The following is a 13,324-nucleotide window of genomic DNA, read 5'->3' on the forward strand; positions in this document are numbered from 1 at the left end:
AATTATTAAATAAATAAAAATGTTGTTTGTTTTAATATTTGATGAGCATCGTAAAATTATAAAATTGAATAATCTAACGTTAATATGAAATTGATATAATATTGATTTTGGAATTATTTTAAATTTATATTATTTTGAAATCAATATATACATACATATATACATAGAACTTAAACTGATATATTATTTATATTTTATAGATTATTTATATTTTAACTAATCTTTTTTAGTAATCAAAATCAATAAATAATATTTTAAAAAAAAATTTTAAAATCTTAAATTCTGATTTATAATTTTCAATTATTAATTTATAATTTTATTTATAACTAATAATTTCTTTTTCTTTTATTTGAAACAATGCTATATATAATAATAAATATTAATTCTATTAATAACAAATTAAATATTTTATTTATCTTCCAATTCTAAGATATCCTATATCGTAAAAAAAAAATTAAGAAATGAAAAGTACTGTCGATGATATAATAATTCACAGAATGAACCGTTTAATACTAAATAAAATATTTTATTTGATAATTACGGTTATAAGACAATACATTATATTTGCCAAAGAAAATGTACGAATTATTGTTGAAATGCGATTAAGACTTTTAATCATTATAAAAAAATACATTTATTTGAATATTATATGTATCTATGATAGGCTACGTTTTTTGTAAAATATGCAGAGTTATCAAAAAAAATTTGATTTACGAAATGACAAAGGATAGAAAAAAAAGCATGAAAATAGCCTTCAACTGTGTAAATTGAGAATCCGGATTGTAGGTACAAAATAAATCTGGATTATCTTTGAATTCGTTCTAGATGTTCAACGAATCATAACTTTGAGTGAGAATAAAAAGCTTTTTACGTTAAAAAAGACAGTAATAAAAAAAAGAGTAATATTTATTTAAAAAAAAATATAGGAATTGTTCTTTTATTTTTTAATTATACTAATATCTACATGCAAATACGATTTTCTATGAAGATTCAAAAGAGTATCGGGTTATGTTCATATTAGAATTACTGTTTAATTAATCACGATTAACGTGAGATATGGTAATTATCGATATATTGAATGAAATTCGATTGATATATTGATCGAAGATTAAAATCTATAAATTTAGTAGATTTCGCTTGAATTCAAATTAATATTTTTTAAAAATAATAAAAAAATAATATTTATTGTAGAAAGTTTCCAAAAAAAAAAAAAAAAAAAAAAAAGAAATTGAACAGTATCTTTAATAAGAATATGATCCCGATTTAGATTAGTTAAGACATGTAGAGAAACAAGTTTTTATAATTTCATTATGATCACGACATTGTATGATCTGACAGATTATATGTATATGTTTCTAATGATAGAATACATATAATCATATAATTCTAGTAAAATATAAAAATATTGAATTATGATTGCGAAATCGTCGTATTGCCCATTTATGTCGAATTTTATGAAATTGCAACGACATTGACGAAAAATTAATCTGTCATCGCAGTATAAAAAATATTAAACTCAAAACATAAAACTAAAAATACTAATCGATTAGGAACAAAAAATAATATTAATCTAATAATCAAATAATTCGGATCTATTCAGTTTTAAATTTTACATTGTCGATTCTGTAAATATTCTTAATAAACGGCATAACACGATTGATATTTTTTGGGCATCCGACCTCAGGGTATACTTTCACACCATTTATGATATAGAAAATTTCAATTTATAACGTGTTCATCATATGTATTAACGCATTTTGTCATTGGTGTATACATATGGACACAATGCATCGTAATAATAAAATAAAAATGAGAGATCAGGTTTTAGAATTATAAATTTATCTTTGTTGAATTATAAAAGAGAATATAATTAAAAATGGAATTTTACTATGTGTAACTATTTTTCATGTATTATTAAACGAATTATAAAGACAATGTTGAGAAAAAGAAAAAAGATTGGATACGCGGACCCAAAATTAAAATCATTCTAATTGGACCAGTATAACAACTGTTATATTTTATTTAGTTATAAATTTTTAATAAGCATCGATTATAAGCATACGTAATATTGTTAAAATCAAGTTTTTCTTCATAACCAATGTGTGAATATTTGAATGAATGCAAATAAGATTATAAAATTATACAAAACGAGTGAATGATGCAATATGTGAAAAAAATTATTTCGATAATCAAATTAAAGGATTCTATATAATAGTTACACATGTTCAGAGATAAATTGTAAAAGTAATTTAAGTGTTATATATAAAAATTTAAACATAACTTCTGTTATTGCTGTAAATAACTTTTGTTGAATTGCAATATATGATTTGTTTATGTACTTATCCTTCCTGATATCTCTCTAACTTCATCAGATTAAAATAAAAGATTGTCAATCTCTAAATAGAGCTGATAATTTATAATATTAATAATAAAATTTTATCATATGTAATATATATATATCCATCTTAATGTTTACATCAGTTTTTTTCAGCTCAATTTTTTTTTTTTTAATATTTTACACGATTTTCAGAGGATCAGTATCATTTTCAGATACTTGTACCAATACAGATTTGTTCAACATATTACTTAAGGTAAATGCAAATGTTTTCAGAAAACCACGTTCAGAATCAGAATGATTTGTTAGAATTACACTAGTTCCTTTATGTATTGCATCAAGAACATCATGGTGCAACATTTCTCCTGTAAGATACAAATCGGCGGATATATTTTTTAAAACAGATGCTCCTGATCCAGCACAAACAGCAACAGTTTTAATTAGACCATCTAAAAATTAAAAATATGATATTATAATATTTTAAATTTAAAAAAAAATAAGAAAAATAAAAAAAAATTCGATACCTGTTTGGAATGCACGAGCTAATCTAATATGTTTCAAATTAGTATATTCTTTCACTCGTTGGACAGCTTCATCGATAGAAATTTTATTCTTTAAAGTACATAGTCGTCCGAAACCATAATCACTATTATTCACATTTGCTTTTATAGGTATACTATTTTTGAGCACTTATATATAATATTAAAAATGAAAAATTAAATATAACCAATACAATCAATATCATCAAAATTAAAAAAAAAATCTTTTAAATTTACCATTTTCAAATGTGGAAGCTAACCAATCATTTACACCACCTCTAATCGAATCAAATGTAGTATGCGGAGAATACACAGCTATTTTATGTTCTAAACATTTTGCAACGATTTTTTCCTAAAATTTTTTGTTTCAATAATTTAATTAAAATGTTTATGTAATAAAAATTTTTCATTACCTTCCATGAAGAATTTGTTATGGATTTCATAGGCGAAAATATTAAAGGATGATAAGTAATAATCATATCTGTTTTTAAATTTAAAGCTTCTTGCATTACATTTTCAGTTAAATCATTTGTTAAAAGAATATGTGAAATTATTTTTTTTTCTGTAGGTTCAATAAGCAATCCTACATTATCCCAAGAATCTGCAAGTGATAGATTTGCAAAATTTTTAAGTATATTTACAACTTGATTTAAAGGAATCCCAGTAGAATTATTCTGAATATCAGTCATTGTACAAAATGTTTTATTATATCTAAATGCAATATTGAAAATTATCAATTTATAACTTTTTTTAAATCCACTGAATTGCGTAAACATTTAGAACAACCTAAAACAAGAAAAGAAGTAAATTTTAAAATATAATATAAATATTTAGTTTGTAATAAATGGGAAAATTTAATGAAAAATAAATAAATAATTTATTATTGTTTATTATTGAAGAATACAATTATATAAAATAACAATTATTCATTATAAAACCAAATTTTCACTAAACCATCATCACTAGCTGATGCAAGTTGTCCAGGAATAATGGGATTCCATTGTACAGAATTTACATCTTGAGTATGAGCAATATCCATAGAACAAGTCATTGTAAAAGTTGGTTGATGAGGATCAGAATCACTATCTTCTTTAAATATTCTAATAATGTCATCACCACATGCAGTCACTAATAAACCAGTTATTTTACACCAATCAATGTCATAAATTGTCCTTGTATGATAACCAGTTATTGTACACACACATTTCCAAACAGACTCATTATTTGTTGTAATAATCCCTGGTGCATTACCAGGCTTATATTCTTGCCATATTTTCACTGTTTGATCATCACTACAAGTTGCAATTCGATTACTCTGTTTATCCCATGCAAGACTCCAAACTGTTGATGTATGAGATGATAATGTTGCTACACATGACCAATCATTATCCACTATATCTTCTTTGAATATTTTTACTGTATTATCATAACTAGCAGATGCTACAATTTCTTCATTAGGATGCCATCTTACCTATAATAATTTAAAAATATTAATAATTAAAATTTTATTATAAATATCATTATAATATATATTTTAATAATTAACATAATATATAATATTATAATATATATTACCTGTGATATATATACACATCTACTTACCTTCTTGACATCTTGAGTATGAGCATTAATAACAGCAGCACATTCATATTCATCATCATTAACCTCCCATATCCAGACAGATTTATCACGACTACATGTAGCTAACAAATGTCCACTACAAGACCAACTAACACTTTTCACTTCATTCTCGTGTCCTTCTAAAGTTGCATTACACTCAAATTGTCCTGTTTTTTTATCCCATATTGCAGTTGTTGCATCAAAACTAGCAGAAGCTATATAATTTCCACAAGGAGACCATGCAACTTCTCTAATAGTTCTAGTATGACCCTCAATAAGAATAGTTTTTACAACCCATTTAGGATCTTGTGGTCCCCATATTATAATTGTTTTATCTTCACCACAAGATGCAAGATAACTACCCTTTGGATGCCAGCAAATATTCCATACCCTTCCCCTATGACCACTCAAAGTTTGTTTTAATTCCAATGTCCCCATTTTTACCTGCAACAATAAATGCTTGCTTTTCAAGCTTAACTAAACTGAATATGTTAAGTTGTAAAAAATAATTATTATTGAGGTAAAATAGTTAATCTTCTTGAATTAGTTAAGACAATTCTGTATTTTGATAATTTATTCTGTATTTATAAGATAATTTATAAGTTCTAAAAAAAGCATATTTTTTATAATTTATTTTGCAATAATGAAATTTTTTTCAAAAAAATAAAAAAATTAGCGAGTTTTACAAATTTTTTCAATAATATTTATTATGTTCACATTCTTTAATATTATTTATATTATTGTTATATTGTTTATGTTCATAATATATAATTTAAATTAAATTCCAATTGTAATTTATCTTCTAAAAATGTATAATGATTCTGAAATTCAAAATATATATATATATTATATATTAAATATATATATTAAAATATGCACAATTTATTTTGTAAAAAACGAAATATTATGTATTGATACATTTTATATATATAATTTGGCTGCTTTATATTATATTTTAGAGAACATTGAGAAGAAATATTTATGTGAATAATGAATATTAAAAAGATCGTAAATGATTATAAATATTATTATATTTAAATATTTAAAAAAGTATTTAAATGTGTAAAAAATACTTTTCAGACATAAATTTCAAGAATCATATGTAAATTAACAATTATTATGATAAAATGATAAAAAAATATTCGATATAACCTAATAAATTATATATTAAAACTATATACTTACGATATAAGTTTTGAAAATTTATTAAATTTGCATATAAGAGAATGAATTATTAACAAGATTTATTACTTTCATGTACTTTATAGCTTAATAATATACATATGCACGCAATATTAAAAACATAATAAGTTCAAATATCATGTGCATGATATAACCATGATCATGAAACCCTGACTGATTAGACGTTTAAAATAGTTATTTTTAATGCACGTTTAAAACAAATTATCATAAAAAATACTCCAGAATTTTAATTAAATATTAAAAATACTTACGATATAAGTTTTGAAAATTTATTAAGTGCATATAAAAGAACGAATTATTAACAAGATTATTTTCATGTATTTTATAGCTTAATAATATACATATGCACGCAATATTAAAAACATGAGTTCAAATATTATGTGCATGATGTAACCATGATCATGAACCACTGACTGATTAGATGTTTAAAATAGTTATTTTTAATGCATGTTTAAAACAAATTATCATAAGAAATACTCCAGAATTTTAATTATCATTTATGAAATAAATAGATCATTATCATTTATATTAAAAATTTAATAATTATTAGTTAAATTAGTTAAGCAAATAACTTTTAAATCAATTTTTTGGAGGCAGATATAAAATTCTAAAATTTATAAAATTGTATATATGTTTTTATTATTGTTATAAAAAAAATATTATATCAAGCATAAAAACTAGTATTTTATATAATATAAATCCATAATTTATATTTAAATTTTATATTTTGTTTTTTATAAATATAAAATAATTAAATTATAACTAATTTATATGATTATATAGAAATAAATATAATAATTATCAATCTGATATTATATTATATGATGTAGATACTGATAATGTATCTGTGTCTGTTAAAGGTAACATTTTGGTGCAAGAATCAGGAGTCCTAGAAATTTAAAAAAAAAAAAACAATCAAAAGTTATTTTTTTAGTGTTTTTTTAATTAAATTAAAATACTTACACATCTTTTAAAAGATGCAGAACATGTTTATGTTCAATACCTTCAAGCCATAAATTTAACAATTCTTCTCGTTTACATCTTAATAATTGTTTGCAGGCATTCAAATTTTCCTTAACAGCATGAATTTTTTCCCGAGATGCTGTTACTTTCTCTGACAAAGCACTAAATATCTATATTAGAAAATAATGAAAAATATTATCAATATCATATATATAATTATTATTTTAAATTATATATTAACTTAAATTATATATTTAAATTATAAATTTTATTATAAATTATTAAACTATAAATTATATATAAATTATATATTTACTTGCATAACTTCTGTAAGATCCTGATCATGTAATGATACCAATTCATCAAGTCTTTGATCACTCTTTTTGTATTCTTTTTCAAGTTTAGCCTTTTCTATTTCTCGTTGTTCATTAGTTTCACTTGCTGATAATGCTCGAATTACAGAAATCAATAAACCACTCTATAAAAAAACATAATTAAAACAAAATTGAATTAAAACTACAATTTTAAGAAAATTATAATATTATAACAATTAAATAAATGAAAAATTAATAAACTTACTGTTTCTTTAGTTGGTTTAATACCTCTTGGAGGTTTAATAGGTGGTATTGAATTCATTTTTAATAGTTTTTACTAATAAAAATTTTAAAAATTTCAAATTTTAAATTAAGCTTTTTTTTGTAACTAAAATTGTAAATAAAATTTGTATTATGTATATATGTAAATTTAAAATATTACATAGGTTATATTATTTTATATTATTTTTAAGTTACGTAAATTCATAATATTTTAAAAATAAAATTTTTTAAAGAATTTTTATTTTTAAAAAGTAAAAGTATTAAATAATAATTATTTAATTATAAAATTTAATTATTATATGTTTTGTTATATAATACAAGTTTTCAGGATGATATTAGATCACATGATAACTAACAAAGTGACAAATAGCTATTTGAAGATTATATACATAAGTATAAATTCATGTTTATAAATCATGTTTTGCAATAATAAAGATATTAATAAATCAATTCATCTTATAACAATTCTCTTTATTGATATATAATGTTACATTACAACTTAATATATATATATATTTTATATTTCAAAATAAAAATAATGAATTTTGTGATGAAAAAAAAGATCATTAATATTCAAAATTTTAATGTCTATTATAAATAATGATGTATGTAATTCCAATTATATGAATTACAAAATATATAAAATTGTGATTTTTTAATTTTAAAAATAAAAATTTTTTTTAGACATCCTTATTTAATATCTTATATAAATTTCACGTCGAAAATAAAATATATACACATATTTCCTGTAAGAAAGGCTATTGTCTTTTGACGAATTTTTAATTTCGTCGAATCTATTAGTTAATAATTTTTGACTTACAATATTTAATAAAAGTATCACAGAATGTATCATATAATTATATTGTGTGGTACTTTCAAATTGCTTATTGTATATTATATTTAATTTCCATTATTTTTATATGGCAAATAAAATATAAAGAAAATTATTTTGTTGCAATTTAAACAAAATTTAAATATAAAAATGTTCAACATAAACTTAATTTGTAAATTTGCTTATAAAAAATTTGCTTCAGAATTAATATATTTTTTGGTATCAAACATAAATCTTTTGTTTTAAAATTTTTTAATTTTTAAAAAATTTTTTTATCAATTTTATCAATTTTTTCAATTTTAACATGTTGAAACATGTAAATTAAAGTATAAATATTTTATTGATGAATTAAACGTTTTATTATCCAATCAAATAGATTATAAAAATTATTGTAAATTATGTAGATATTATTTTTAGACAATATAACTTTATAAGAACAAAATTCAAGAAAAAAAATATAATAAATTAAAATAGATCAATGTTTTAAAGATCATTAAGGAATGTATATTGTAAATAAAGTTTTTAAATTATTTAAAAATGATTATTTAAAAAACGAAACTATTGTTTCAACATGGTAAAATATACAATTTAACATGAAAGCTTCATGTTAAATTTACATTTGTGGTAATTGATCAATAGGTGTTGCAAATCTGAAATCTTCTGGAAATAATTTTCCCGCATGAGGATACATTAATTTATATGATTGTCTAATTGTAACATCAGCTACACCAGCAATATCACCAATTTCTTTTTGTGATCGTTTATCTTCTGATGCCTAAACAAAAAATAAAATTTGTAAAAATTTTTTAATTTGTAAAGATTATAAAAATATAATATAAAAAAAAATATATTATATAAATATATATATATATATATATATTACATACTTGTGATGCCATATAAATTGCAGCAGCAGCTACCGAAATTGGTGATCTTCCAGGTACAATATCAATTTCCACAGCCTTTCTTGCAATATGTGTAGCAGCCCTTTGTACCATATTTGGAAGTCCAAGATTAGAACAAAATCTTGACATAAAGTCTCCTGTGGTGATGAGATCTACGCTAGTTTCAAGTGCTTTTAGAATCAATTTAAAACATCTTCCTATTTCCTTTTTACTTATCTTGCTAACTGCACAAATTTCTTTAAAAGTACGAGGTACACCTTCTTGTCTACAGGCAATATATAAACAGGCAGAAGCAATTGCATCATTTGCACGTCCTTTTAGATTTTTACCATCATGTACTTGTTTAAATAAATTATTTGCTCTATCAACAATAGTTTTAGGTAAATTAATACGATCAGCCATTCCATTGATTTCACGAAATGCATTGATTAATGCTCTGTCAGAACTGCTCATCTAAAACAATAATTCATTAACTGAAAAAAAAAAAAAAACATATTATATCATAGCATATAAATATATAGTATAATAATATTTACTGTACGTCTATTTTGGTATTTTGAAGCACCAAAAGCATCAAATGATGCTGCACCAGTTCCAGGGCCAATCATTGTGGATAAATCTGAACCATTAAGAAGAGGATTTTCTGGACCACCAACACGTGATGGATCAACTCCAGCTTTTTCATTGCTAAATGTTCTCCATTCTGAACCAACATCTATTACTCTATATATAATAAAAGAAAAAAAAAATTAATTTGAATTTATATTATTAAATAAATATTATTTTTAAGTTATGTATATATTTACCTATCTCCTACAACTAATCCACATTCTGAACAAATTTGATCTCCAGCTCTATAATCTTCAATAAGAGGTGCATCTGGATGTGCATAACAACAAACTTTGTTTGTTTCATGTCTGCAAAAAAGAACTAAGAAAATATGTACCAAATATTAATGTATACATGCATATACATATAAATATTATTGATATATTTATTTTATTATACTTATATTAATAATTACAAAGATAATAATTAATGACATTCATTTATAATTGCTTATATTAAAAAAAATATTTAAAAGATAAAAATGTTTTATTTTTATTTAATATATCCATATACAATGTAAAACATGCTGAAATATTCAATTATTCTTTTAAAAAATGAATTATATAAAAATATATAATAAATAGAATAATATATTATAATATAATATATTATATAGAATAATTATAATAATATATTATAATATATTTCTAAAATATAATTTATCAAGAATATATAGAGAATAAATAAATAATATTGTCAAATTTCATAATCATAATATAATAATTTTAAATTAATTAAATTTAATTTTAAATAATAATAATCTATAAAGTAAAACATTGTAATTAATGCTATCGATGTCAATCAAACAAATAAAATTTTCTCAAAATTTACCTTGACGAACTTGCCATATTTTGGATTCGTGTTTTTCCACTCTGCCGCGTAAGTCAATGTAGATTCTTAATATCTCTGTAATATTCATACATGTATATATGAAGTATAAAGGACAACATACAATAATTATTTTCAAAATTGATTCTGTTAAATTAATTATATAATATAATAATAATAAGATAAAGAAATTAAAATTAAATATAAATATCATATATATTAAATTAAAAAAAAAATATTTGATTATTTATAATGTTAAAGATAATATTTAGATACAATCACTGTCTACTTTAAGTACAGGCTGATTGTTAAATTTGGCAGCACCGTCTTTACTAATATCAGGAATCTATTTTAGCATTGCGGTAAATATAAAAACAGAGTATAATTAATGTTTTTTTAAAGAAATAAATCTAAATTATTATATATATTTCATCTTTAATAATTATATATAAATATTATAAAAATATATATGTATTATAATTGTAATAAATGGATATAAATGTTAAAAATGATTGAAAGATTATGAAAATATTGAATACACTTAAGATTATGATTTTTATATTTAAAATATTTAAATTTGTTCAAGTAAATATTAATATAAATTAAATTTAAAATATTTTATAAAGAAAATTATAGCTTTTAAAATAGATAATTATAAATCATAAGTTAATACAAATGAAAAAAAAATATGATTTCTAGTGAAAGTGAAAATGATTAAATATATATAGGAAACAAAAATTGATAGAAAAAGTTACTGAAAAAAATTTATATATAGACAAGATATTGAAAGATAATATATATAAAAATTTAAATGTTTATAACAATATTTAAAAAATGATAAGTTTTTAAATAATACATTATCACTTTTTTATTTTTCTATATATATATAGAAATATATATTTTTCTATAGATTTTAATATAAATATTAATCATTTTAATTTTCGAAACAGTAATTTAAAAGAATTTTAATTTTATATTACATTATTTCTATTCTATCATGTAAATAATAAAAATATTATTAAATTTAATATAAAATTTAAATTTCAGAATTTTATATGATATAATTAATATTATAATTTATAATTATTTATTCTATGAAAAATGTATTATTATAAATAATTTTATAAATAATATATAAAATTGTCATCATGATATTGTCTTTATATTTTTTCGTGATATTATTTTTTATCCAGTTACATTATAATTATTGAGTTTGAGTCAAATCGAATTTTAATTTTTAATCCTTTAAATAAAGAAATATTATGGAAGCACATGATTTGACCTACAAATATAAATTATATATAATTACTCTTTATTTCCGATAAGCAATTTGAAATTGGCGCATATCGATACTTAATTACCCAATTAGTTGAAATAAAAAATCAACATAGCATCATAGAATTTTTTTATTGAAAGTTAATTTGAATTTGACGCATACTGGTATTTTAATCATCCAATCTGATTGGATAAAAATTTAATATCATCTAATTTACAAAAATTATTCAAAATTCTCAATTTTATATATAAATAATTTTTAAATTATTAGATTTCAAGAATTAAATATCAAAAATAATCATTTCTAGATTATGCATATCAAAATTTATAAATTAAAAAAAGTTAAGAAATTTTAATATCTTTTTATAATATATATACTATATATATACTAAATTTTTTTAATTTATTATATATTTTTAATTATTAATTTTTCCCATAATAAAAAAAAAATTTTTATCCGTATTTTATAGAAGTGTTTATATTAATTTATAATCAATATATTTAACTTTAATCAAGAAATTTATTTTGTGACATTTAACCTACAATGTTATATTGAAGATAAAATAATAGTTAAGTTACATATGCATCATATATTTTGAAAATGATATATTATTTAATGTAAATGCATATATGAACTATAAATTTGATACATTAAATAAATAAAATCAATATAATTAATGTAATATTTAATAATGATAAAAGATTGTGTAAAAAAATTTCATATGAAAATTAATTGATACAATTAATTATATAAATGAATTTATATAATTAAGTTATTTATAAGATATAAATCAGAAATTGCAATATATTTTAATTGTAATAAAATTAAAAAAAAATGACGTTGGAAGATGCACAAAATGCAGCAAAAAAAGCAGTACAATTTGATGGTAAAAATCAATATAAACAAGCTTTATATTATTATAATATGGCTGTAAAGTATCTTTCACAATTACAAGATTCTATATATGTTCAGAAACTTTCTGAATATCGAGAAAGAATATCAACTATAGAAAGCCTTAGTGAGTATTTCATATTACTTTGTGATATTATACAAAAACTTAAAAAAGACTTAAAGTTAAAGTTAAATGAATAAAAATTAATATATAAATTAATACATATAGTTAATGAAGAAGAACAGAAGCATCATAAAGCACAATCTATAGATCAATCAAAATTACAAAAATTTAAATTTCTTATGAATCAAGCACAGGATGCAGATGAAGCTGGTTTAAAGAATATTGCTATAAAATTATATACAGATGCTGCTGAACTTGGACTTAATATGGTAAATAATATCATTTTTTATTGTTTAAATTTATAAAATTTGTTAATATTATATTTACAGAAAATTATTGATGCAGAAGCAAAGATTAAATTAACAGATCTTATAAAACTTGCTCTTGATAGGGCAGAATCTTTAAAAGGTTTAAAATCTATAGATAATAATGATATTCTTAAAACTCTTTCTAAATTACCTTCTGTACCAGAAACAAGTCTGGATGAAGATGAAGAAAAAATATCACCTACAATTATAACAACATCTGCTATAAATTCTAGTAATACAGGTAGTTTTCTTTTTATTGTAATATAAAAAAATATATATATATATATATATATAT

The 13,324-nt window shown here is 20.6% G+C and overlaps 5 protein-coding genes across 7 annotated transcripts in view; 1 reads left to right on the forward strand and 4 right to left on the reverse strand.

Moving 5' to 3' along the window:
* Positions 1-2,289: 2,289 nt before the first annotated feature.
* On the reverse strand, positions 2,290-3,660 carry LOC102676444 (NIF3-like protein 1). Its single transcript, XM_006624536.2, has 4 exons — positions 3,288-3,660; positions 3,112-3,226; positions 2,860-3,024; positions 2,290-2,784 (listed from the first exon to the last, which is right to left on the reverse strand). The coding sequence occupies exons 1-4, from the start codon at positions 3,648-3,650 to the stop codon at positions 2,516-2,518; spliced, it is 912 nt and encodes a 303-aa protein (XP_006624599.1). The 5' UTR covers positions 3,651-3,660; the 3' UTR covers positions 2,290-2,515.
* Positions 3,661-3,743: 83 nt separating this feature from the next.
* Positions 3,744-6,006, reverse strand: LOC102676206 (probable cytosolic iron-sulfur protein assembly protein Ciao1). 2 transcript variants are annotated; one of them, XM_006624534.2, is made up of 3 exons: positions 5,949-6,006; positions 4,477-4,938; positions 3,744-4,345 (listed from the first exon to the last, which is right to left on the reverse strand). In XM_006624534.2, the coding sequence occupies exons 2-3, from the start codon at positions 4,930-4,932 to the stop codon at positions 3,797-3,799; spliced, it is 1,005 nt and encodes a 334-aa protein (XP_006624597.1). In that variant the 5' UTR covers positions 4,933-4,938; positions 5,949-6,006; the 3' UTR covers positions 3,744-3,796. The 2 variants fall into 2 exon arrangements, with proteins under 2 accessions (XP_006624597.1, XP_006624598.1); XM_006624535.2 differs by lacking the exon at positions 5,949-6,006 and adding an exon at positions 5,680-5,835.
* A 397-nt stretch (positions 6,007-6,403) lies between these two features.
* Positions 6,404-7,392, reverse strand: LOC102676703 (exocyst complex component 4). Its single transcript, XM_006624538.2, has 4 exons — positions 7,240-7,392; positions 6,977-7,138; positions 6,661-6,830; positions 6,404-6,586 (listed from the first exon to the last, which is right to left on the reverse strand). The coding sequence occupies exons 1-4, from the start codon at positions 7,294-7,296 to the stop codon at positions 6,499-6,501; spliced, it is 477 nt and encodes a 158-aa protein (XP_006624601.1). The 5' UTR covers positions 7,297-7,392; the 3' UTR covers positions 6,404-6,498.
* A 958-nt stretch (positions 7,393-8,350) lies between these two features.
* LOC102676841 (transcription initiation factor IIB) lies at positions 8,351-10,665 on the reverse strand. 2 transcript variants are annotated; one of them, XM_006624540.2, is made up of 6 exons: positions 10,647-10,665; positions 10,434-10,508; positions 9,800-9,910; positions 9,530-9,716; positions 8,976-9,446; positions 8,351-8,863 (listed from the first exon to the last, which is right to left on the reverse strand). In XM_006624540.2, the coding sequence occupies exons 2-6, from the start codon at positions 10,448-10,450 to the stop codon at positions 8,702-8,704; spliced, it is 948 nt and encodes a 315-aa protein (XP_006624603.1). In that variant the 5' UTR covers positions 10,451-10,508; positions 10,647-10,665; the 3' UTR covers positions 8,351-8,701. The 2 variants fall into 2 exon arrangements, with proteins under 2 accessions (XP_006624603.1, XP_006624602.1); XM_006624539.2 differs by lacking the exon at positions 10,647-10,665 and having other exon boundaries at positions 9,800-9,923; positions 10,434-10,566.
* Positions 10,666-12,257: 1,592 nt separating this feature from the next.
* Positions 12,258-13,324, forward strand: part of LOC102677082 (calpain-7-like) — a 4,673-nt gene continuing 3,606 nt past the window's right edge. Inside the window, exons 1-3 of the mRNA XM_031514618.1 lie at positions 12,258-12,724; positions 12,827-12,990; positions 13,051-13,275. Coding sequence (XP_031370478.1) covers positions 12,541-12,724; positions 12,827-12,990; positions 13,051-13,275 — 573 coding nt within the window. The 5' untranslated portion in view covers positions 12,258-12,540. The remainder of the gene's footprint in view (positions 12,725-12,826; positions 12,991-13,050; positions 13,276-13,324) is intronic.

Source organism: Apis dorsata, unplaced genomic scaffold (assembly GCF_000469605.1).
Source record: "Apis dorsata unplaced genomic scaffold, Apis dorsata 1.3 scaffold_1085, whole genome shotgun sequence".
Classification (NCBI taxonomy): domain Eukaryota; kingdom Metazoa; phylum Arthropoda; class Insecta; order Hymenoptera; family Apidae; genus Apis; species Apis dorsata.